The 26,406-nt window shown below is 38.1% G+C and overlaps 3 protein-coding genes across 6 annotated transcripts in view; 2 read left to right on the top strand and 1 right to left on the bottom strand.

Moving 5' to 3' along the window:
- The window catches only part of FHL2 (four and a half LIM domains 2), a 34,902-nt gene extending 23,061 nt beyond the window's left edge, over window positions 1-11,841 (top strand). For 3 of the 4 annotated variants that reach the window (XM_067294954.1, XM_013954110.2, XM_013954109.2), the window contains exons 3-6: window positions 4,560-4,734; window positions 7,891-8,060; window positions 9,756-9,942; window positions 10,959-11,841. In XM_067294954.1, the coding sequence (XP_067151055.1) occupies window positions 4,560-4,734; window positions 7,891-8,060; window positions 9,756-9,942; window positions 10,959-11,110 (684 nt within the window). In that variant the 3' untranslated portion in view covers window positions 11,111-11,841. Of the gene's footprint in view, window positions 1-4,559; window positions 4,735-7,890; window positions 8,061-8,743; window positions 8,898-9,755; window positions 9,943-10,958 lie in introns of those variants that run through there. The other variant, XM_067294962.1, reaches the window with a different exon arrangement.
- TGFBRAP1 (transforming growth factor beta receptor associated protein 1) overlaps window positions 8,091-26,406 on the top strand; it is a 68,741-nt gene continuing 50,425 nt past the window's right edge. Inside the window, exon 1 of the mRNA XM_067294915.1 lies at window positions 8,091-8,124. The gene's annotated coding sequence lies outside the window, so the exon portion shown is untranslated. The remainder of the gene's footprint in view (window positions 8,125-26,406) is intronic.
- C1H2orf49 (chromosome 1 C2orf49 homolog) lies at window positions 13,444-25,933 on the bottom strand. Its single transcript, XM_013954114.2, has 4 exons — window positions 25,796-25,933; window positions 23,340-23,506; window positions 17,976-18,348; window positions 13,444-14,990 (listed from the first exon to the last, which is right to left on the bottom strand). The coding sequence occupies exons 1-4, from the start codon at window positions 25,931-25,933 to the stop codon at window positions 14,934-14,936; spliced, it is 735 nt and encodes a 244-aa protein (XP_013809568.1). The 3' UTR covers window positions 13,444-14,933.

Below are 26,406 nucleotides of genomic sequence, written 5' to 3'. Positions count from 1 at the left end.
AAAAGAATTGGTTGGCATTTCATAGCCTATGTGTCTGGTGAATGCTCACTACACCAACTGTTTCACACCTCTGCTTGCCTGAAAGAAGGAGAATTCTTTCTGGAAATCCATCCATTATATTCTCATTTGCTTAACTGCTTAAATGTGACTTTTAGTTGATTTTGGCTTTTTGAGCAGTTTCTTTGCAGGCTCTTTGGCACAGAAACATCACAAATACAGGAAATACCTACAATAATCCAGCGTTTACTGCAGGCCACAAGCTGGCCTTGGCAAGGCAGAGGGAGTGAAAACTCTCCCTGTGAAATCTGAGAATGAAATTAAAAGCGGATTGTGATATAAAGCTACTGTGTCAATACATAAGCCAAAAATGAATCAAAAGGGTCAGTCTTCCATATAAACTAAGCAAGGAATAAAGCCTCTAGTAATGTAGAACAGGAAAGGGAGAAATGATTTGTCTTTAATTTTTAAATCCTGTGCTGAGTTGCAACACTTTTGCTGTTCGTCACTGAATATCAGACTAGTTGTGAAGTAGAATGGTAAGAAGACAGATACCTTCATCTCTTTTCAGATCACTGAAGTGCTGAGTTCAGTACCATGTCACTTAATTTTGCCTTTTCTAAACTCTTCTTGATAGGGAAGTACCAGTCTAATATATTAAGTGTTCTGCCAGAGGCTACATGCCTAAAATCTGTACAGCTTTTTTGTTGTTGTACCCCATTTCCTGTGCTCAACCTTCTGAATAGAGCATTGTGGCAAGCAAAAAAGCCCGATGTACTTCTTATTCATGAACAAACATATACAGTTACTCTTCTGGTAATTACCTTTCTAATCTCCTTTTTCCTGTTGGGTCCCCCTTGAGAGCCAGTTCAGGGGAAAAGGTAATACATAATGGCTTAGGTTTACTTAGACTTATAAAGCCAGAGTAGAACGCAGTACAGTTGCAGGAGATGAGGAGTTTATTCTTAACCCAGTTACCTAGTAACTGCAGTCTTGTGGCTTTTCCAATTAAAAAAACAGAAGTCACAGGCAGTCCCATCCTAGAGGCCAACAAACCATACTGAATCAAAGCTACACAGAACTACAGAAAACTGTAAAATAAATTATGATTTTACCAATCCTGCAAATGGCCATCCTGACAATGTTTTCTTTGAGGATGTCATTATGAAAGTAAGTGAAAGTAAAATTAAGTGTTTAAAAAGCAAAGGAAGCTGCTTTTCAAAATGATAAGTTTCAAACAAATTGCACAAGGGATGACTGAAAAGTTTTGGAAAATGTAGGATCTGCTCTAAGTTTTGCTTACACCATATTCTTCTGTACTTCTCCCTGCAAATTCAGCTGCAGGCTTTATCATAGCTCTGCAGAGGCAGGCATTGCCCTCCTCCCCATTTACTTTTATTAGTAACACATCTGAAACTGGGCTGGAACTATCTGCAGTTCAGCTCCAAAATGCTCGTACAGAACAGATCCATATCCACAAGCACCTCTGCACACTCATCTCTCTATATGTAAACCTCTTATCTGTGAAAGTGTTTGTGTGCTTTATCTAATAAGAGCACGGGATTGTCACTTTTCATAGATAGGTGCAAAGATAGATTGCAAAAAAAAAAGTCATTCTCCAGATTTAGGCAACATAGGAGGCTGCATTAAAAACTATAGTTAAAACATGCATCAGGGACTTAATTTCCCTCAAGCTGCACAAAGCAGCTATGAAATTATGCTTATCAATATTTTAAGGATACATTCCAGTTTTGAGCCCACAAAAGCAATTTTCTGTATCTGTTCTTCCAGGAAATCTGTGCAGTAAACAGGAATTAGTTATAAATCACTTGTATCCTCTTCTGCTGGAACAGATTTATACGGGCTACAGGCAGCTAGCATAACCTAGAGCTTACAGGCCTAGAGTAGACCTGATGTTAATTCAGCTTAAGTGTGGACAAGCCTACCAGGCAAACAAGCTTGAAATCATCTTTGCACATGCAACTTCTCCAGAGTAGAATCTTTTCTAAATTAACGTATCTACAACTAATGTACAAGCCAAAGGTTTCAGTAGATACACAACATACTGAAGTAGACAAAAACTGATTTCCAGTGACTTTATTACACTGACATAAGAACAACGATGGTTCAGAAACTGCTTCATCAGTATGTTAAACTTCCTTGCTTTGAATGTGACAGACTCAGAGAGAGAAAGCAATAATCATTTCCACTAATATTCTGCTGCAGGTATGTTGAAATCAGACATCTAGGTGAACCTCTATATTCAATGGCAGTGTCTTCTGTTATCAACCAAGCTGTCTAAAGATTGCTTAAATAAGCCTGTATCTTGTGTAGAAAAGAGAATGATTTTCACTGCCATTATATGCACTAAAATACAAGATGACAGTTTTACAAGAACATATGTAGGATAATGACCATAACAAAATATCTGCTACTTTGACTTACCTAGCTAGTGTCTACAGAAGCTGCTATCATAAGTCTGACTCAAGGGTTAAAGTTCCTCTTTATTAAGATCTACCCCTAATTGTTGTCTTTATTATTCCTCTCCTAAAAGAAATATACCTTCTGCGAGATATATTTTTATTGATAAAACAAGGCAAAGCAGAAGCAAGTATCAGCGTATCAACTGTGGAGGTAAAACAAAACAAAACAAAACAAAAACCCAACAACCTTGCAGAACATTGCAAAAAGAGAAGAAAGGCAGCAAGAGGGAAAAAATTGAATCTTTTTGTTTCACAAGAGAAAGAAAAACAAATCTGTTGTCATTCCGTTTTCTAGCAGGCAAATTTCACATTTTGGAAACCTCCATGTTGGCTGTACATTGCATTTTTCCATTGAAAATATTATTCCTCTCTGAGATCAGAATTAGGATATTCAACTTCCTTTAAAGAAAAAAGAATGTAAATAACTTCTAAAAAGCTTTTTTTACATTTTGATATTAGAAAGATTGAGATATTGTGGTCAGAAATTGGGTTGTTTCAAAAGAATTTAACTGAAATGAATAGACAAGGTGAATAAACAACTATTTGAAAGCTGTAAAGTGGGAAGCTTACGTATTCTATCTCAGAGCGCGACCTCAGAGGTGAAAGACATACAGTGCATCAATGCTTTCTCACGATGACTGAAGAAAGAGAGGTGAGTAGAGCAGATATTCAAAAAAAAAAAAAAAAAAAAAACAAACCTTTATTACGAGCTCCAATTCTCACTGAAGTTTCTATAGTTCAACAGGTGAGCTATGCAAAACTACTTCAGTGTTTCCTGTTAGCTACTTATGAGAGCAAGGCTCCAGCAGACAAAACCTGTTCTTATTTCAGGTTAACCTAAATCCACAGAACCTTTTGGTTGCTCTGGGCTAAGACTGCAAAATTGAAGTTACCTGTGGCTCAACTGACATACAGTAGATTAGGCAAGAATAAGTTTGAACACTATGCATTGCTTATGTTGTACTTTACATATGATAAAAAAAAAATCTGATATCCTACAGCTCATTCTTTCCCTTCAGATAATCAAAGTAATTCAGTGCTTGTATTTAACTTATAGTAAATCTTGAGATAGAACCTGAACAGTTATTTCTGCTGAATTTTTATACTTTCCATTTATGACAATATCAACCCTCCACACCCGCATCTCAGACTGACAGGCTACATATTTAGGGGGAGATATCTAACAGATGAGTGTATTATCCCACCCTATCTTTTAACAATCTGAGCTCTATTTTGTCTGAAGTACCAAAAACACTGTTACAGGATCAGACCACTCTAAATTTTAAAGGGCGCAGTCCATCCCTTTGTGTCACAATAATAGAAGGGCGCTTTTTAAAAAGAATAAAAATACCAGTGGAGAAAACTAAGGTGCATTTTAAATACTGAGATGCCAATGCTAATCCCATGGACAGAGTATTCTGAATCAATAGCTGCAGATGCAATGTGAGGTCTCATTTTTCGATGTGTTCATTCACAGCAAAGAATCTGTAGGCAGCACCAGCAAGGAATCTGACCCACATTTAAAACATAGGTAAAACAAAACTAAGACTTGGCAAAAAATAGTTCCAGGACAAAAAAGGAAGAGAGATCAGGCCAATTCCACACTTAGTGTCATCCGTTGAACTGAATAAATATCAGAAACTAATTTGGAAAATGATTTCTGCCCAGCAATGAACAGCTATGAAATGACCTAGAATCAGCAATAGCTAAGACCAAGAGGGGCAGTCAATTATAACTATAAGGTTAACAAGTTCTAAGCTGACTCAAAAAACAGGACTTTATTCTCAAAGGAAATACCTCAATAAAATTAGTTGTTCCCCTGAGGCATACAAAAAGTGAAGGTTATCTTTAATTACATCTGTTAAAAGCCTATTGAAAGAGGGACAAAAGTTGTCATTAGCCATTTCTGGTAATCATATCAAAATGAGTTCATCCTCATCAGAACATTTTGTTTTCTTGAGTTGTGCGAATAAGCCTTAACTCCTGGCTGCGATTCAGATTTGGACATATTTACATTCTCTGAGCTTCCAATTGTGCAAACTATTCATTCTGTTTACTTTGTGGTTTTGGATTCTACAGGATCTGTCTTACAAGGACCGGCACTGGCATGAAACCTGTTTCCACTGCTTCCAGTGCAAGAATTCATTGGTGGACAAACCCTTTGCTGCCAAAGAGGACCATCTACTTTGTACTGATTGCTACTCCAATGAATACTCTTCCAAATGTAACGAGTGTAAAAAGACTATTATGCCAGGTTAGGATGCTTACTTTTAGAACTGAGAAAAGATTAGGTTAAATATCAAGCCCAAGCTCAGCAACAGCTGTGACAAATGTCTTTCCCTGACTCACTCACTCTCAAGTCATGGTGAGCTTTGTAAATGTATCATAACCTCTATTTTAAGTTATTCCCATGACCAGATCACTTATTTTCATAATGAATCTTGATTAAAATGTTATGCACGTGACACAGATTAACACAAGTCTTGAAATCTAGTGCTTATTTCATTTTGCATTTTTATTAACAAGCATTTACATTTTTCTATAGAAGTATTTAATATAAGACTTTTGAAGACTGGGCAACTAAAACTGATATTTTCCATCCAATCCCAGCTTTATATTCTGATTGGCTTCCACTGTTTGAACAACAAAGGAAGCTTCTAAATTTAACAGTTTAGTTAACTTCCAATTTAGCTTTTTATGTAAATACTCTAAGTTTAGCTTCTTAAATAAAAATGGAAAGCTGGTCAAAGTACCTCTAAAGTCTTCTTAAACACAAAGATCCAAAGAAACAGGAAAGATCTATTTTTCTCTTTCAAGTTACATATAAAAGAAAACAGATGTCTGAAACACGAAGTTACAGTAACAGATTGTTAAAATCTGATTTGCTGATGACAATACATGCATTCTCTGATGATTTGAGGGCTTAAAGGGGATGGAATATTGGTCCAGAAATAAAGCATTAAAAGGCAATTTGAAGAGTCCATATACATGCTACATAATGATTATTGGTTACTTATTCCAGTAAAGCTTTTCCAGGGCTGGTTCTTACATTGGTCATCTTAGACAAAAGCCTAAAAATGCAATTCTGTTTGTGCACCTGACATGTTTTGATAAAAAAAGAGAGCCTGGTGATGATATACAATGTATAAATAGAAACAACAAAGATATTTAAAAGCAGATGGCCCTATCCACTCATGATTCAACATAAGCATCTCCTTCTATTATTCTGTGTGCGCCTGTTTCTTCAGATACAGCATTAACAACTGACATGTTTGAGAATAGCCAGTGCTAGTTTAAAAACTAGAAGTTTTTGTTTTGTTTCAAGGTTTTTGTTTTTGTTTTTTAAGATAATTCATCAAATTCACCCTCATGATCAGTAAGCTTACTGACAGAACAGATCTCTACATCTGTTATGTGAGTTATAGATTGATAAGTAGTAATGGAGGCTAGATTCAGTGACCCAGAGAATCCCTTTTCTTAAAACTGAAATGGAAGAAACCTTTTTTTTTTTTTATGAAGCTTCACAACCACTGACTGATCTTTTATTGCTTCCCCAAGATAGACTTGATGTCACCACATTCAGAAAGCAGAACATCCAGCATATATTTTCTACTTACATTGTAGACCATGTTAGCACAGGAGCTAAAATGGAGCACTATGGTCATCAACCGAAATATAATTCATTTTGAAAGAACCAGCAAGTGGTTGGACACCTATTATGGAAACTGTTGATGCTACACTTGCCCTTTGCTTTGCTCCACTAAATGTACAATTTAGATTTAATAAAACATTATCATGATAAGCATATGAGATACTAAGGTAATTAATTATAAGCTTGATCTTTCAGTCCTTCTGCAAACTGAACTCTCACTGACTTCAGTCCAGCAGGTAATAAACAGATCTCTCCCTACCTTGTGTTTCAGTGATAACACAACCCCAAATAAAGCCCAGCCAAGAAAATGAAAATAAAACTCTCCACTGTTCCACATCTCCTTTCCCCAACATGTCATTTCTTCAAGGACTGATTCATTTGCTCTTTGGTAGGATACAGAAAGTTACTAACACACAAAGTGACCTTCTTAAAAGTTGTTCATTCATAAAATGGATCAGAAATGTTGAGGCATACAGAGAGATAATTAACAATACACTACACAGCTGCATGTCAATCCTTTAAAAAAATACTCCTGAAGTGCGCCTCAGGGCAGAATTTAATGAGACCAAAAAAGGAAGAAAAATATGCTATTAGTAGATAAAGAGGAATTAATACTTGGGAAAGGAAAAGTCGTAAAACTTCACCGTATAGGAAGGGGGGGTGGGAAGATGTGGCATAAAAGGAGGTAGTATGGCTCTTCTTCATTAGTCAATACCTGATAGGCTTGTCAGTCCTCTTCTAAGCATTTGACAGCATGCTTGTTGCTAACAGCGTTGAGAGTAATACAGAACTGTAAGCATAATTTGTTTGCTTTTCCTTCTGGCCAGCATCTACTATTCTGGTTCAAACTGAGACATAGTGACTGACACATTATATATAGACAGTGTAAAGAAATATGCCCATATAATGGGGCGTCTCCAATTTTCTGGAAGGACTCGGAGCCCATCTGTGTAATGGTTACTTTAGTTACTAATAGAATCTGTACTCTCAAAGCTAGTTCTAGACAAGTGCATCTAGCTTCCAACTACCATGCTATTTTTCTGCATTTCAGTAAAGGATTGTTTTAAGACTTTTCTTCCTTTCACAGTACAAGCATGGTTTAAATACAACTGATGCCAGAGAGAAAGCTTCTCCTCTCTTACTGAAATTTTCAAGAGACAGACAACCATTTAGGATCTAGTGTTGTATAGGTGGAAACCATTCCAAATTTATAGCGGACTTAGCGAGGACAGGAACAGGGCCACAGGGCAGATATGAAATAACCCTTTGTCTGAAACAGTAACTATACTTTATTGGGAAAGGAGGCAGGAAGCTTGCCAGGCACCAACCAGGCACCTTGCAGCTGTCTGAAATACAAAAAAAAGGGATTCTGAATGAACAAAGTCAAATTTTTAATGAGGAAAGGCCTTACCTTCATGCAGCACTAACAGCAGCTTTTATTGGCATCTCCTCAATTACCCTGAATCTTCTTATCCATTAGAATTCATTATTAATTCTAATAACACCATAAAAAAAGCAGCCTAAGCCTTTGTTCTTAGGAGTAAATGTCTCTCCTCTTCATAGGAGAAGAGCCACTTATTCTCTGAAAACTTAAAATGGTACCCAATACCATTCAAAGCTAGTGGGAACATGAAATAGCCTGTATCTCACCACTGTACTGCTAATTGACTGACAACCAACTCAACATACAAATAAGAGTCACCAAATGGATAGGTTTCAGCTAAAAGAACTTCAGTCTATGCTCTGGTTGTATTACAGGTACTCGGAAGATGGAATACAAGGGCAACAGCTGGCACGAGACCTGCTTTATCTGCTACCGTTGTCAACAGCCAATTGGGACAAAGAGTTTCATCCCTAAAGACAATCAAAACTTTTGTGTACCCTGCTATGAAAAGCAGTTCGCCATGCAGTGCGTCCAGTGCAAGAAGGTAGTGCTTTTATGTTGTTTACCTAAAACCTCAGGGATTGAGCTCCATCACATTTTAAATCCAAGTAGGTAGAATACCTTATTTTTCTATGTATGATAGTGTGCAAAATCTATATATGATAGCCTGCAAAAGCCTAGCAGGCACAGCACTTCCTGCATTGAGAATTCTCTTCCTCAAGGTTAAAGATCCATTTGTTTAGAAATCATATAGAGAAAACATTAAAAAAAAACCAACAAACAACAAACAAAAAAACCCCCCTCTGCATTGGAATAACTTAATTCCCAGCGAAATCAATCATATATCCCAGACTTCAACTGGGAGGCAGATGGGCTAAGACTGTCCATTTTCTTTTTTTTAATATTCTAATTAAGTTCAAGACAGAGAGATACACTTCATAGAGCAAATGCCTTTCCTGAAAAAAATGCTGGTAAACTTAGCATGTTCAGGAGTAGAACTATTTAGGCTCAATATCTTTTATCCATCTTCTTCCTAAAATCTATACACAGCCACAGCTACGAATTTTAGAATTCTTTTCTAAAAAAAGAATTGTTTCATCACTTATGGAACCAACACATCTCAATTTGCTATGGATATATCCAGGGTCAAACACTATCAAAACTATAGATATATCCATAGTAAATTCCCCTTCCCACTGATCCCTCCTTGTTTCCATTTTCCCCCAGCATACTTCCAGCCACCACACTACCCAAACTTTCCTCCATGTCTGTTGTGTGCTCTTGCATGGCGTTCCAATTCAGCAAAGCTGCAATCTGGTCAAACATGCTAACTGGCCAGAAGCTACAGCCTCTTTGCTGCTCTGCTGGCAAAACAGAACAGGTAAAAGCTAAGTTCTTCCGACCTTTAATTTCAAATAGATCAAATGACTTTCACTATCTTCTATCCATCTAGCAATTTTTTTGAAGTTTCTAGGAGCTTTGTATCTTAAAACTCTGTCCTTCTGGTAAATTTAACTATATTTGAGAACAGGCTCAAAAATTACTTGGGAAAGAGACAAAGGGAAGACACAGATGGATAGGCAAATTAAGTAGCATGACAACACACTAGCCTGATATCCCAGGGAATTTCCCTTCAGTGAAGAAAGAAAGAAAAATTAAACTGAATGATTGTACCATTTTCTTGGGAACATTCAAAGGAATAACGAAGTTTAGTTTGTCTAATACTAGGGGGCTGTTCTGCCATAGGAGCCAAACCCCAGCCTGAATTTGGGAAACAGAAAACAAAGATTTCAGCTGAAGTTTGAATAAAACAGTCTTTGACAAGGAAAGTAACAGGACAGTTGAAACACACAAGGTAATTCTTTCACCACCAAGAATGGGACAGGTGAAGAAACAGAGATGAGAAAGATTGCTAGGACATGTCTAAGAAAAATGACCTACAAAGAAGGCTGGCTTTAGAAACAGAAAGGAGAGTTCTGAGTGAGATTATACAATATATGGGGAATAAAACACTTTTAGTATGGGACATCTTTGTATAAATTGGGAAATAATAATGAATCACTTTCATTCTTTTTCTTGAGGTCAGCTCCTGCCAAAAATGATGATTTTGCTATTAAACTTTCTTTCCCCCCTACACCTCCTGCCTGCAAAAACCTTATCACCCTTCCTCCCTACCAAATCAAGACAAAAACCTGACGCCCTCAAGAAAACACTTTCTGTTTTACTTTCCATAAAACAGGCTATCACTACAGGAGGCGTTACTTATCGGGAGCAGCCATGGCATAAGGAGTGCTTTGTTTGTACTGGATGCAAGAAGCAGTTGTCTGGACAACGCTTTACCTCCAGGGATGAGTTTGCATATTGCCTGAGCTGCTTCTGCAATCTCTACGCCAAAAAGTGTGCTGGATGCACAAACCCAATCAGTGGTAGGTCTCTCACGACCAGAGTTTTTTTTTTAAATGCTGTTTTTTTAAATAAACTGCTTCTAATATTAAAAATGGTTCAGTAACTCATTCTGAACAGCTTGAGAGAATCAAAACACTATTCAGTTCAGGAATCTGTGATATTTAATACTTACGATACCTTTCACCATGGGTGCTCTTTTTCTGTTCATGTGAAAGATGCATTTCTCTTCTGAATAGTGCAGCCCTTTCTATCGTATGATGATTTTTCAAAATGTTGCTACTAAAACAAACAAAAATACCCTCATTAAAGGATATGCCCAACTGTAAATCTCTTCGCTGACTTCCAACTAGTCATCCCAATATATCATATTGAAATGACCTGTTATCATTCTCAAGGTTAAGCAACAGATAACTCCTACCAAAACAGACATTTGCCTCTTCTCTTTCTTCTCAGTACAGCTTCCATACCACTTATGATACCAACCTCCCTACCATCAACTTTTCTTGAATATTTTTGCGGTTTACTAACCTGCTTCTTTCCTTGAGAGACCTCTCTTTGAAAGTTATGAATCAAGTCATTGCCCAACCTGTAAGATTTCTTTTAAATGCATTTTTTACAAAAGACAAAATTAACTTAAACATTATAAACATTCCTGTATAACTACCAAACTTCTGTAATTCACGTGCAGTTTCTGCCCTTTTCTTCTGCTGTATATTGTACTCCCATCCCACTGTCTCAGCTGAGGCTGAGCTTGAGGGTTCATTTCTGCCACCTTCTATCACCAGTGATTAACAGCCTAGTTCACTGACTCAGCTGAAAGCAACAGAACTACCTGAGGATGAAGGTACCACTCACATGGAATAAGGGTAGCAAAACGAGCATGGCAGAAAACAGATAGATTTTTCAAAATTGCATTTTTTCGTTACTGAATGTCAGATTTCCACAGCAATCTGTAAGTAGCATTCTGAAACAGCATCACTTGATGGCTAATGGTCTATTATTTTCCCATAACCAAATGCTTTTGGTTTTCAAACAGGACTCGGAGGAACCAAGTACATCTCTTTTGAAGAACGACAGTGGCATAATGACTGCTTTAACTGTAAGAAGTGTTCTCTCTCATTAGTAGGACGTGGCTTTCTCACAGAAAGGGATGACATTCTTTGCCCTGAATGTGGAAAGGATATTTAAAGCTCAAAAAGTGGGGGAATGGGGGCACACAGTGCCAGGAGGAAGCTGTGCTTGCAGTATATACTCTGAAATACGCAGACGTTTGGAACTAGCTTTGGCATTCTGTGTTTCTCTGTACCATTCACATCACTTAACTTTTTCCTTCAAACTCTCCGACACTGGAGAGAAAACAATTTCAAAAGCTCTAGTAGCAGTGTTGGTGTTCAAGAATTTCTGTAGCTAACCAAAACTAACGCAAAACCTGAGACATAAAACCATTTGGGTGTTATTGACATAACATACTCCTTTCTTCACTAAATATTCCAGTTTAAGCATCTGATTTAATTTACAAGCAAGTGATACAGTTCAAGGATTATGACGACCACACACAAATTCATAGATAGTCAGGATGAAACCCTCAGCCCATTGAAATCAATGGCAAAACACCACCAATTTCAATAAGGCTGAGGTCTCACCTCAGTGTTCTTGAGCTATGTAACTAGTGTGTGCTGTCAAGTGCATAGAAAGACTGCGAATGTAGTGTGTTTTAATGTACAAAGATTTGTGCCATGCTGTAAAGAAAAATGATAAAACAGTTGAAGTGGGAGTGCTGCATAACAGATACGTATTTTATAGCATGACTAGCTGATCCTGGTGTGAAATACAAGTTCTGATTAACAGTGTCAATATTACAGTTAGCTGACATTACACCGCACATTGTATTTTTCAAAATAAAATCATTTAAAACAAAACTTTGCGATTGCGGTTTAACTAAATTTACATATTTGATATCTACAAATAAAATGCATTCACAGTCTTAAGAAATACAATGCAAGAGCCATACAAATACAATCCTTTTTTGCCCCACAAGTCATTACAGATTTGTAGAGTTTAAATAATCCTCATATGGGTCCCACTGATATAGCAGGTAAGTCTCCTATTAACCAAAGTCAGTGGGAAATCTAGCAGTGAAACTGAACTGTGTGAAAATGCTTAATTGATGGCAGCTGATAACATTGTTCATAGGCTATAAAGTCAAAAACATTGTTCTTTTCAGCAACAGAGGAGGTCAAGACAACTCCAAAGATGTTTATCTTTGTGAAAATCAGAAGTTTAACTTCTATACTAGGGCATGATTTAAACTTTGCTGTGTATACAATACATAACACCCTTTGCTCTGGCATCATTTCTGCTACATGTTTGCTACAAAGACAAGTGCCAGCAATAGCATGCTGGTGGAACAATAAAATTGAGAGGAAACAATCCAAAGGAGGATATTTTTTTCCCCAAACAAACTTCAAGAAATATGGCCATGTCATGCAATGCCTGATCCCTGTACACTTTCCAGATGGAATTTATTTGTATCCAGCAAAAGGAGGAAAGCAGCCTTATCACGCCTCCAACAGGGATCTTCAGATGTGGAAGTAAGAACTAGGGGCATACTTACTATGTGTGTAAATGGGTAAGGAAATTTTGCTCTTAATTCCTGCCATCACTCTTAAATCCTTTGTACCAAGCCTAAAGTGATCACAGGTCATTCCTCCCCTGTTAATTCAGCATGCTAAATAGTTGCACCAAACCAAGTTTGGTCTGTTGTACACCATTTGAAGAACTTGGCTGGCTGATGTTTTTGAAGTGCACACCTCCCTAATCTAATCTCCCTGGATGACTAAATGCTGTCCTTCGGTGACTTCATTCTGTGGTGAAGGCTGTAGTAAAAAAATAGCCATAAAATCCCTCTTATTCCCAGACCTCCAAAGGCAGGAGAGCTCACCCCTTGCTCTCCTCTAGGGTCCTGGTGATTCCCCAGCACATTTCAGGTCTGCTCTGGTACTTTGCTGAGAGAGAAAGGATTGCTATTAGCACACAAGAGCAGTGGAAGGCAGTAAGGAGAGCACGGCTTACATCCTGCCTGCAACTGTTAAAGCAGAAAGCAGAACAGTCCCAGCGCTGGGGAAAGGGAGGTAAAACATGGCAAGCCTGGAAGGCAGACCAGCCTGAAAACAAGGCTATTATCATGCAGTAGTGGCATCAGGCTATTATTCCAGTACACTTCCACATGTCACTCTTTGAAAGATGCCAACATACACGCTTCCAGCAACTGGAACTACAATAAAATATAGTACAGACTACGGCTAAAAAGCCACCCAAAAACAGAAGTCCTGACTACGACAACAGTACAAGAACAAGCACATCATACAACTCTAATTGCTGCTAGGATTCCAAAATAGTTACTGAGCCTTCTATGCTTACGCTTTTCCTTAAGTTCTAGTCACTTCAAGTCCACTGAATTATAACTGTATAAAATGAACAAGTTTAATTACATTATAAAAAACAAGCCAGCACTACTTAGATTGCTTTTAATTTAATTTATTTAAATAGGATAAAGCTACTTAAAAGGCAACTCTTTACATACAAAATGTACATTACGTTAAAGTTTGCTGTACTCAAGTACAAAAACCGCACAAGTGTTTAGTAAAAGGGAAACAGCACACTATTTCAAAACACACATTCTTACCATTTTACAGCATTCAAGAAGTGCCTTTTATGTTGTAACAGTGAATGGAGAACTTCTGTCAGTAATGATTAGGCTACAGTTTTCAGTATCAATACTAAATATTTAAATTGTAAACAAGCTTTCAGATCACTACTGACAGCATCTTTTAGTGGGTTAACTAGGCAAACAATGGGATTTCTGCAAATTTGAAGTTCACTCAAAAGTGAATATTTTTTTTAAACCAAATCTGGAAGCATTATTATTATTTACCTCCTATACCTAAAACGGATCTAAACTGGCTTCATCCTTAGCCACTGAAATTTAATAAAAATGTTTCTGTCAACTCAACTGGATTCCTGCTGCATATGGCCCTAGCAATAACCCAGCTGAAACCCATTCAGAAAACCAATGTCCACCTTAAAAGATCACAGGAAGAGAAGGTAAAAAAGATCTTTTAGAGTGCAACTACATACACTAATACTCCTCTTCCTCTCCAACTTTCAGTTAGCAAAGAAAGCACTAACTTGCACTCCACATGTTTTCCCCATATTTTATAAACATGATTGTAACCAGGAAAACAAGCAAATATGCTACACAGGCACATTTTTACACTTATGTATGTATAAAATATGCCTGTGTATATAAAAGAACATGGCACTAATCCATTCATTACTTCCTCTCAAAGACTCATTTCAGACAGTCTAATAACATGCTTCCATCTGTGCATTTCTTATTTCATATGACAATAAGAGAAACTTCAATTTGAAGTAAAGCTGTTACATAGTTCATCTCTTATTACCAGCCTAACCTAACTGTAAATTCTACGCTCCTGTTCTGCATAACAAAAAGGAAAAAATTTGTCTCAGACTATCTGGTCAGCAGAATGGTCAGTCTCTTCATCTAAATTAATTACCTTTTGGAAGTCAAGAAACCTCTTGAGATCACTCTGAATCTCAACAACAATTTTAACTATTTAAGCAAAAGTGGATCAAAACTGAATCTTATTGAAAACAAAAAATATTCATATTTATATGTGTGATTTGTAGGGACATGCAGGAGATGAACTATAATAACCTTGAGAACTAAAAGCAAGGGGTTTTAGTATATTGTAATACTACCACCTTTTAAAGAGGGAATGAACTACTTGGTGTACAATAGTAGACACTCTTAAGGTGACTGGTGATAATGACTCCAGCTTTACAACAGGGAAATTTTAAACTTGTTAAAACTTCACAGCAACCTGAATCCCTGCAAGATCTAAAAAGAAGTGAACTAAACTGTTCAAATATGACTTATCTGATTGAAAATATGGAAGTAACATTTATGTTTCGAGCACCATTTGCTACTTCATGGCCATGTAACATGCTGGATTTTCTTCTTTGCTTCTGTAGGCTTTAGGTCATTCTGGAATAGAAGAAAATATACAATTACTGTTAGATATGTTACATCAACTTCAAGTTAGTAGTTAACTGCAATATTCAAATCTAGTATTGACTATTGATGTACTCAGCTATATGCTACTACAGTAGCTTTCTATTGCCATCTTGTGGAGAAAGTTAAAATATCAGAATTCCTCTAGAGATGACAGAAATAAAGGCCAACGAATTTAACTGCCTGCAAATCATGCACATGTTTTTTTTTGTCTTTTCTTAGTCCTAGAATTAGTTATACAAAAGTATCTTTCAATAAGAAAATCATGCAGCTTAGAAACAGAAACATACTAGAATTTCAAAATTCATACCTTTAAAAGTTATTTCAGACTGCCTTCTCAAAATACTTAAAAGGAAAAAATAAAAATACTACTGGGAAACCAATTTACTTTTGTCAAATAGCAAAGATATTTAAAAAAAAGAAAGAAAAGTAGGTCTTCCTTTGTAATGACCTGTATAAAAATGTGAAACTATTCCTTAGCCCTCAGATGAATGCATATTTAAAGAAAAAAAAAAAAAAAAAACACTAAATCAAGCCCAAATTAAAACAACTGGAGATTGAAGTAGTGAAACAATTACCTTCTACCTTCCACCATCTAAACTAAGAAAAACCTGAGAAATTAGAGCTTTAATCATTCAGACATGCAAAGTAAAGACAGATGTACAAGTTTTACAGCATATTCTCAAACAATGGTTTGGGGAGCATGTTCTAGAAATTTACTGACACCAACATAAATTCTTGAGAGTTTAAGTGTTAGGTCTATTTGCAGCATCCCAGTGGATCTCAACCACTGAAAAGTTGCAGTGAGTTAGACCTAAAGACCACAAGGATAACCCAGTATTAACCTAACAACTTCAGATTTTCTTGAAAGCTAAAAAATAATCACTTGCTTGAGGTGGCAATTGTCATTACTGTCATTATACTAAAAATATATTGGGCTTTACACACTCCAGAAACATCTGCCAAGTGTACTGATGCTTCCTGGCTGCATCAATTACTATCCAATACCACATCCTTTAATTACAGACAGTAAAGTAACATTCATTCATTCCACTATGGTCTAATTCAACACATTTTCCTAATTTCAAACCTGTTTGACCCAAACTAACCAAGGCATATGACTAAACATACCTGTATTAACATGAACAACATAAATTGTGGCTAAGATAGGAAGTCAAGTACCAGAGATCTTGAATTTCAAATATTGGTTATATATACTTAAAAATATTCATTATGTCTACAAAACACTTAAATGAACTATAAAGAAGCTTTGTGCTGTACATTAATCAAGTTTAAAAAGCTCTGTAGGTTTTGATCTGGCCAATACTTAGAAAAGTTCTAAGTATTAAAATAAATTAGTGATATTTATAGTAGGAAACATCTCTCCAGGATAAATTTGATTCAAGGCCTCAGCCATGATTTTTATAAAGGTTGTTAGAGCTGTCTTTCAGAACAAGCACAGGTGTTTAGGTGCTCATTTTTAATACAAGTCTGAAGGAACTCACCAATCTGCGCAGTAAGGATACTACCTGCATTCTTTCATGAAAGGATTTGAGAGAGAGAAATGGAAAGCACTACATGAAACAATATAAATAGAACAACTGAAGTTAGGTCTGGTGTCCTGTGAAAATTTCAATTAGTGTAATTGCACATCATATCTAAAACTCCCCCCTGCAGTTCTACTTAGAACAGATATTTCTATTTCTTCCTTTGAGGCTCCTATTCCAAAAAAAATCCCTATATTTCAGTGTAAATGTGAAACAGCCCCTTTATCAATTTAGAATACATTTTATATCATGAAGGAACACAACAAAGTTTATCCCTGCCTCACAGCACATCTCAAAGAGATGGCCCATTACTTGGCTCTGCTCCTTGCACACTGACAAGCACTTAAAGAATAATCACACCTTTGTCAAAATTCAGGACCATCACTGTATTTTCCTCCTCAACCTGCAACTGTATTGAGTGCTATTACCTACGCTTTCAAAGTTTTTTCCTCCTGAAGCCACAACTCAATTCTCAGAACTAAGTTCTTCTCTCATCACTTCGGTACATCAATCTCATCCTGCCCCCATCTGTGGTAGAGGTCTCTCCTTTACATACACTTTGTTTGCAGCTGAATCTAACTTGCAGAAAGGTAAATAGTTATTTTCTTCATGTTTAACAGCTCCATGATCAGCCTTCCTACTTGAGAACAGCTCCCTTCTGTCTGAGATCTCAGCATGTCTTTCTCATCTCCTCATAGATGCCCAGGTACCCGATTAAGATTGCTATGGCCCAAAAGGAGCATGTGACCTTTGCCCCGTCACTTCTCAGCTGGTTTGTTGCTCTTCTGATTCAAACCCACAATCTGGGCAGCTCACCACATTTTCACATGCAGCTCATACCTCTAGCTTGCAATTCCTCCTATGCAAGATTTAAAACAAATGGCCTTTTTTACTTTAAGAATATTTTCTACAACTCTCAGCATCAGTTGCTTCAGTTCCTGCAACATCTTTCTTCGCTTTGACAAAGGAAAGCTTGTCCTACTCAACCATTCAAGTGTGACTGTTGCAAATATTTGTTATCATTCCGTTTTTTTTCTTCCCCACTATAAAACAGACCACTTGTCCTTGCTTTAAGGCTGGACACGCTCTTCTGTACTATCTGTCCTCTCTCATACCTACACAATAGGGTTCTTTTATTTGTGCTTCGTTCGGCTCTGCTACCAGCACCACCTTACATGCATGTTTTCTGTCAAGCTGCCTCTCTCACACAGAAGCTTCCCATGAACAGGTACAAAGCACTTCTTTACTTCTAATCTCTTTCAAAACAGCTACTCTTTTGCCTGTTTCTAAATAAAGACTCTATTATTACTCTAACATAAAATAATCTTGGAAACCATTAGAAGTATTTACCTTTGGCTGCTGCAAGTTTCATTAAAAATAAGCTGCAAAACAAAACACTGAACATACATACCGGCAAATCAGATTCTTCTTTTGGAATAGCTCTCTTTAATTTCACAACAGTAGTTCCAGCTACCGAGGACAAAGGGTACACCTTCAGACTAGCCAATACACTGCTATTAGTCTTTGAAATATTGTTCTGCTTAGCCTCATTATTCCCAGTTTCCAACTTAGTGTCCTCTGATAAACTGGAGGCTGAAATATATGTTGAGACATTCGAAGGAACTGATAATCTTCTAACAGTGTTGGTGGTGCTTCCAGCTGGGGGAGGTTTTAGGCGATCAGCAGCTCCGTTCTCAGTCTTCTTCACTTTTATACTTGTGCTTGTTGAACTGCCATCAAATACAATTAATGGCCGTTTCCTTAAACCTTCCACTGTTGCAACACTGAAAATACAAATTGTAAAATTCTCAGAAACACAAGCTAGATGATCCAAAAATAGCATACCTGAAACCTGAGTAGTGAAAATGAATTTAATCTTGCCTAAAGTAAAAATATTTCAACAACACTGTCCTTAAACTCTTTTAGCTGCTTCAGATTTATACAAAAGAAATTGCTTCCAAAAATTGGGGGGGGGGGGGTAACTTTGTAGATAGATGACTAAAGTTGTACAATCAAAGATTGTGAGCTTATATCACTGGACATTTACAAAGTAACAAAAGAGATAATAGTTGTTAAGTATTTCAAAAGGTGAGCAAGCAAATGTGAGCTGCCTTAGCTACAAAATAGGAACTAATATACTGACGCTTCTAAATCTCCCTGATTCCACACTTTTTCAAAATCATAATATTAAGATAGTCTAAAACACTGTTAGGAAAGGAGTGAAAACATTAAGTAAAAAAAGCATATCTATCTTCAAAATAAGTTGTTCTTGAATCAGAGCTCTTAAGCTGATTAATGACTTTAGTTTTTGACTAGTTTATACTTTTAAGCTTACATCTAGTCAGAGCTGACCAATTTTTTAACAACTGAGAACACTATCAAGTTAAATCAAAACAGTAGTATCAAAAACAGACTACGCAGAAAAAAAGGATAAAGCACAAAGTTATCATAGAACTCTAATGGTGTAGAGTGAGCCAAAAATGTGTTGCTCAAAATTGGCACAAATAAAGTCACTGGAATGTGCAGATTTAATTTAATGAATGATGTTTTTCTATTTGTGACATAACATTAATGTTTAGAAATGTGTTTTCAGTACACACTTGCTGTTTAATTATCACACTTATTAAACACAGGAATAAGCACTGAACTATGTTTTCAACCATTAAATGCACTAATTACAAATTAACAAATGCATCTGAAAATACTGGATGGTAGGTATCTCAACAGACTTTAGAAGAAACTGCAAACATAGACTGCATTTGTCTGACTTGGAAAAACATTAGATTAATAGCTGCTGATAATCCTCACATATAAAAATCAGGAATTACACATCTGCTGTATAACCTCCATCAACCCAGGAGGTTCTTGTGGGGGGAGGGGGAAAGGGGGGGGGGAAAACAATTTAAGGGCTCAGAGTAAGAGTTCAGCTCTTTTTCTGATTTGCTTCTACATTACTACCTTTTTACAAGAATGTATGCCACACTATCCTCTTTTTTTTTCCCATTCATTAGCTTCCCAGAAGTGATAGACACAGAGAGAGGCCTTTGTTCGTCAGGAGTTCAGACACAGCTCTGGTTTATGACTACAGTAGCTGTGGTTTCTAGGAAAGCTCCTATGAAATGTGATTAGCTTCTAAGACCAAGAGTGTTCAGCCAGGCATAGACAAGGTTTCACTGAACAGCAGCAGTATTTAACACATTCATTAAATTAAAGGGTGTAACCTCACTTGAAAAAGGCTTAAAAAAAAAAAAGATATACACTTCAAATGAAATCTGATACTTATTGCTCACTTTGAATAAATTCTTGGACAAAGCCACCATGTGTGACACTGACCATACTCCCCAGCCCTTTCCCTATCAACTATGTCAAAGAAAGGATTTCATTTTTCAGTTACCTTCCTTAACATATGAAGCCAATTTTTCTTATCAAGCTATTCTTTTTTAAACATTCAGCTTGGTGAAGACTGGTAATCAGGAACTAACTGCAATTCTAGTAGGATTATTTGCTATCAATTCTAAACGTCACTTTAGAATCACAACACTTGGTACAAATGACAACATGCTACAGCACAGGTAACATTTCAGACAAACACTTTGGGCAAGATCCAAAAGAAATTTGGATGCTGTATCATCAAGAATTGTCACATCTAATTTTTAGATACGTGGCTCACAGAGCAGAATGCAGAGCCTTGAATGTGACATTCTATTTCTTTATATAAAGAACACGAAACTTTAGAGCAGGACTCACATGAGCCAGCACTCTTCACACGGAGGACACTGAAGCTAGCTAAGAAAAGTTGAAAGGAACTGTTTTGAGATCTTTTTCCCTACCACAAAACATACTCTCCAGGAAACCTAGATTTTAATGTGCATCTACATCCCAGAGGAATGCTCTAACCACACTATGGACCAGGCTGAAGGGAACACACTCTCTAATCACGCTGTTTATTATGCAGTTCATGGTAAAGAATGCAAGATTTACTAGATGAAGCAAAAGCTTCTCTACATGAGTAATGCATATTTTCATCATTTCACTGACTACTCGTTATCAGGACGGCCTGAGCACCTCCTGACTACCAGGACTAGCTAACGGGAAATGCCCTCACCATTCTTGTCTAGCCTAGCCTGGTACTTTAGGCAGCACTCTAAGAACAGGGAGCAATTTAGGTTTAAACTCCCACTTCCTGAGTATCTTAACTATTCAAATATTACCAAAAAAGGGCAGGTAATCATCCCTTCTGTTAATGTGAAATCAGTCATAAGTGCCATGTTTTAGGTTGCACTCAACTTTATCAGTGTATTAGCAGTTCTCAGAGGATGCCACACAAACCAGCCTCTCAGGTAACTATGCAGAAACAACAAGTTCAACCAAGGCTGCAGCTCTGAGCATGCACAGCCTCAGAGCTCCCAGACATTGAAGTTTGTGGGTGAGATTATTCAGACTTCATGGCACTTCAGAAACAACACATAGATTTCGAGATTCATTCTTATTTTGAATTTCACCCAGGTCCTTCTGCAGCAGATGAAAACCCCTCCTTTTCCTTTTAATTGTCAAAAGCAACCCTGTCAAAGTTTCTGCAAAATTAACTGTTCCCAAACACAAATATTTTTTGAAGTGTTCAAAGTTGGATAGTTGGCATTTTTTCTTATTTGGTATGGTGGCATGCTCAAAAATTTAGAACTAAGAGGTGTAAACCATCATCTATGACTTCAGATGCTCAGTTGTGTTACTGAGGCATATAACGTTACTGTAGCTCAGCTGATTCTTCTAGCTCAGAAACTCTTCTAGGACATGTCATCAATCAACAGCAGTAAAACTAAACACAATATTCAACACGGAGTTTTAAATTCCAATGAAAAAAAATTGTTTTAACCTCATATCTGCAACTACTAGAGGTATGCAAACACACACTTACCGAGTTCTGCCCAAGCCCCACGTTAATTCTAGCACACTTTGGAAAGCTGTGCTTTCCACAGAGGAACTCCTCAGAAAGGTCCTATTATTCACATGGTGAAGCAGCTTATTTAACTTCTAAACTGTATTAACAGCATGGTTAGTTCCAGCTTTTGACTTGCACATCACTTACAGACTCACAATATAGAGAATTTTTTATTTTTTATTTTTTTAACAAGAATGCCAAGGTCTACTTCCTCCTCTGCACAATAGGATCAAGATGATTCTGCTTTAATGGTGAACACAACTATGAGGAAAAGAATAATACTCTAACATCTAAAAAGATGACTGAACTTTGATTCTTCCCATGAATATATTTTAACTGAAGTTTTCTCTGTGCAACTTTTACCTACTAGAAGTGCTAACATTCTCTTACCAAATTCTCCAGTCTGCTTACCCAATTACTCCCAATTCTCTGGAGTTAGTAATGCCAGAAGAAAAATACCTTTCTAGAAAAAGTATTTTGCCACCATGTTTGCCAAGTGTAAAAGATATATTATAAGCAAACACAGTAACTGCTGGAAAATCTTAAAACTGTGTAACAGTAGCCTGGCATGCTAGATGTTAAATGCTAGGAATAATTAGTAAAGAAAAGCAGACTGGTAGACTAAATACACCTACTTTTACTTACCATTTTCCTCAGCAAATACTAAACCGGTTTGATTATGACTGAGTTCTAGCATACCAAACTAGTAACTCCCATATAAACTCAGGGTGAAGCCATTCTCCCATCTAGAAATGCAGAGTCTGTGTTTCTCAAACATTCCTGCTTGGTATCTTTGTTTCTCCGACAAAAAAAATAAATAAATAAGCCACTTTTACAGCTATTTCAGCAGATCAGTCATGTCCTGTTATTTGAACAATAACCTCATGCTTTTATCTTGAAGTAGCAAACTGTAAACATGAATGCAGAAATACACAGCTATTATAACCTTTTATGCACATGGGGGGGAAGAAAAACTAACACAACAAGACAACTCAGTGCCCTAGCCTTTGCTAAACAAGTTGCTTGCCAGAATTTGTTTAGCTCTTTCTATGCTAGAGACTTCAGTAAGACTAAAACAGACTCATGAAATTAACAAGCTGAATGGTGCGAAAGCATAATGACACTTTGTCCATCCTTCATTTAGCATATACTGCTGGAGCTCAAATAGGCTATGTCAGAAAGCTGCCACTGCACATTACATTTCAAAGTCAGTTTTGTTTGGGGGAGAACGTTAGGAAGAGAAGAGACTCAGTAAAATAAAGTTCTGAGGAAGACTTTGCTTTCTGATCAGATACAAACACAATGGTTTTAAATATAAGAGAGAAGGCTTGTGTGAGAAAGGAGATGCTGGATTTGACTTGGACACACAAAGCTGCTGCAGCATATATCCCCGACCCAGTGTATATCAACCCTGTCCAGTGAGAAAGTATATATTATCCATTAACTATACTAGGTCCAGCTTGGTTAAGTATACTACTGGTATTTTTCTTAAGCAATACTAATATGACTATTGTCTAACAATTAGAATGTGACTCTGAATATTACAAAGAAGAAAAATTCATTAAGTATCTTAAAAGGATTCATAAAAAGAAGCACTATAAGTAAGCAAGACAACATTAATAAAATTTGGATAACAAAAAAAAAAACCAAACTTTCCCTTTTTCCTATCATTGTAGTAGCAGAACCTGACACTTTGACATAGAAGATCTGAACAGCATTCTCTGTAAATGGTAACATGTCCAAAAATTTTACAAGTTTTATTAATCAGGCAGTTAAGATTAAACTAAATGCATTTTCCTAAATACCCCAAATCTATTACACCAAAAGCTGAATTACCTTTTATTCTCACTTTTCAACTCATTTTGTTGTCTTTTCTTTTCCATCATTTTTCCCCATCTACTTTTTGGTAAGTCACGCTGAGGCAGTGGTATAGCGTGTTGAATATAGAGATCAGTGAGTCCATCTTTGTCCCTCTTTACATCATTTTCGACTGGTATATTCTTCTGTGAGGAAGGGGGGAAAAAAAGTTACTACTATTATGGCAAATCTAAAGCATAAGCAACTTAATGGCATAACTTAATTTCTCAAAAGTCACTCTCAACTAGTGTACAGGGCATATATGGCAGGGTTTTGGTAGTGGAGGCCACAGGGGTAACCAGTATGGGAGGAGACCATGAACTGTCCTGTAACAGTCACTACAGCATCCAGTTGGCTCTAAAATCCATGTGAGCAACCTATTGGGCGCCAAAACTTCAAGCAAGGGAGCATATGGCACCTCTGTTCAAACATACTTAACAGAGAACAGCAGCTGCTAGAGGCAGGCGACACAAAAAGACACACGAGGAGATATGCAAAGAGACATTTGGAGATAATGAAGAAAGAAATCATTACACACACAACTCCAGCTTTCTGTGCTGCCTGTTGCTTCACCAAAGGAATTGGGAGACACTGAGCATAACGTGCAACAGAAACAAGGGCAGCTGAAAGTAGGAAGGTGGGAGGAGAGGTGTTTAACTGAAGTTGAGGCTGGGAAAGGGAGGATAAAAGGTCTTTCCAAGTCTTTGTTAAATGGTTTCTTTCTGCTGCTCCTTACTTCTTGCTCATTTTCCTCCACTGCTCCTTGCTTCTTACTCATTCACCTCTGCTCCAGCATGGGCAGCCCACAGGCCACCATCCCTTCGGGGATGTCCCTGTCCCAGCATGGGTCCTCCACAGGCCACAGTCCCTTCAGAGACATACCTCCTCTGGCAAGGAGCATCTTCCAAGAGTGTGTCTCCAGCTGTGGCCCCAGAAATATCACCGTCCACATATCCCGTCCATTTCTCTGTTATCTCCAAATGCATCTCGTCAGAGATCTTCTCATGCGTCGCCTCCTGTGCATCCATTTGTGTCTTCTGCTCCTGGCGGCTGATGCTCTTTCTTAAATATGTTTAAGCAGAGGCACCTTTTGCTCCTCTGACTGGTTGAGGGTTTGGCATGCAGTGGCTGTTATCATTGTTTTTCAAGTTGGCTGAACCCAGCTGTGGCTGGTACAGGGCAGTTCATGGCCTGTGACCCACACAGGTCACTTCTCCAGCCCCCTGCTACAGAACTGCAATTTATGCCCAATATAAGTAGTTAACAAACAAAGCATTTAGGTTATTATGCACACACCGTTGATGACTGATGTTTTAGCGCACTCTTAAACACATCTGCCTGAATCCAACTACAATGTCTGAGCCCTCCACCACGCTTCTAAAGAACAGGCAACTAGAGCACACTGCAGTTCAAGCATCCAGATGCGTAGATTTGCTTCCTCAGTTCCCAGAGCATAAGCTGCTCTTACCCAAGCTAAGACAGATTTCTAGTAACTACCAGTAATAACAGAATTCCAGCTTTCTTCCTAATCATATGCAAGGTTGTGAAAGCAAAACTCTTTTGGTACCTGCTGCCAAATTTATCAAAAGAGGAAAAAAAAAAAACATTAACATACTGCACACTAGAAGTAACTGAAGGCAGATTTAAGTCTTTACTACTACTGGATCTGGCAACAGTTCCACTACTTCATGACTGCTGAAATGAGCTTGAAACCTGTAAATGTAAACTACATGTACAACAGTATGCAAAAATTCAGTGAGCTAACACAAAAGCCTAGAACAGAGGTTACCATCTGTTTTGTGCACCTCCATTTACAAATAAGGCAAAGGCAAGTATTTTAAATCACATCAGCTGAAACTAGATACGGTCTAAAACTGACTACAAGCTCATATATTTCAATCACACATACCTAAACATTAGCTTGATAGATTATGCAGGTTACATTTCCTTTAATTCACCAGGCAAACATGGACCCACTTTAACAAAGCAGTGATCATCTCTCCACGGACAGTTTTACTGAATGTAAACACCATCTCACAGACAGCTGCAGGCCTCCTTCAAGCAAGGGCCCAGCCTATGGAGGATGACCTTGTTTTTTCGGTTTTCTGAGGGGGGGGTTGAGTGCTTTTTGTGTGCGCCTTAAATGTGCATAAAGACTGAAAACTAACAGGAAGACTGGAAGAGAGTGAGCCATAAAGGTGATGGGGGGAAGGGGGGCGTTTCCCTGAAGAGGAAAGAAAAGGCGGAAAAACAAACACAGCGGGTCTAACCCGGGGGATGAGATACAAAAACCGACAGGGCCGGAGATCCCGGCAGGTCTCCGACTCCCCCCCACACCCCCACCCCAGCAGGGCCAGGCTCCAGGCTCCATCCTCCCCCCGGCTCGGGGGTACGGCGCCGGGCCGGGCCGGCTCCTAGGCGGCGCCCCGGCGCACCTGTTCCAGGGTGAGCAGCAGGAACTCCTCCGAGAGCAGCTCCGGGTGCAGCAACAACAGCTCTGCATCCGGGCGCCCCGTCCCCCGCTCCTCCTCGTCGCTGCCGCCACCCACCCGGCCCCTTCCCCGCGCCGCCATCTTCTTCCCCCGGCGACCCCCTTCCGGCCTCCCACAATGCCGCAAGGCGCCCGGGGGGGGGGGGGAGGATCGCACTGGAAGTGACGTCGGAGCAGTGACGTCAGGGCGCTGCTCGCCCCGGCGCAGGAATGAGGAAGGCCGAGGGTGCGATGGGAGCGCCTCACATAAAAGAGGCTTTTGCAAGGGCACAGTGTTTTGTTTGGTTTTGTTTTTCTCCGCAATTCCGTTGTTGCTTGGGGTAATGTGAAATAATCTTGCCCTGTTTTATACCAAAGCCAGGTTCTTCCACTCAGTAGGTGCATTTCACGCAGTCACAATAATTAAAAGATTTATTGTGGGAAAGTGCAAGCTAGATGAACTCATACCAGCCTTTCCACTGTCTAAAAGTTAAAAAAAAAAAAAAAAAGTGAACTAGAAAGAGCTGTTAATTCACACTGACTGACATGATTGATACTACTTCTAAAGTCAGGAAA

The sequence above is a fragment of the Apteryx mantelli genome, chromosome 1 (genome assembly GCF_036417845.1).
Source record: "Apteryx mantelli isolate bAptMan1 chromosome 1, bAptMan1.hap1, whole genome shotgun sequence".
Lineage (NCBI taxonomy): Eukaryota > Metazoa > Chordata > Aves > Apterygiformes > Apterygidae > Apteryx > Apteryx mantelli.
Note: the sequence above shows the minus strand (reverse complement) of the source record. Positions and strands in the feature narration are given on the sequence as shown.

Coding starts and splice junctions, on each gene's coding strand:
- C1H2orf49 (XM_013954114.2), bottom strand. CDS start 25,933: ATGGCGGCGCGGGGAAGGGGCCGGGTGGGTGGCGGCAGCGACGAGGAG. Junction 23,507..25,795: donor TGCTGCTCACCCTGGAACAG/GTGCGCCGGGGC, acceptor CCTTCCTCACAG/AAGAATATACCAGTCGAAAA. Junction 18,349..23,339: donor TTGAAAAGTGAGAATAAAAG/GTAATTCAGCTT, acceptor TTGTATTTTCAG/TGTTGCAACAGTGGAAGGTT.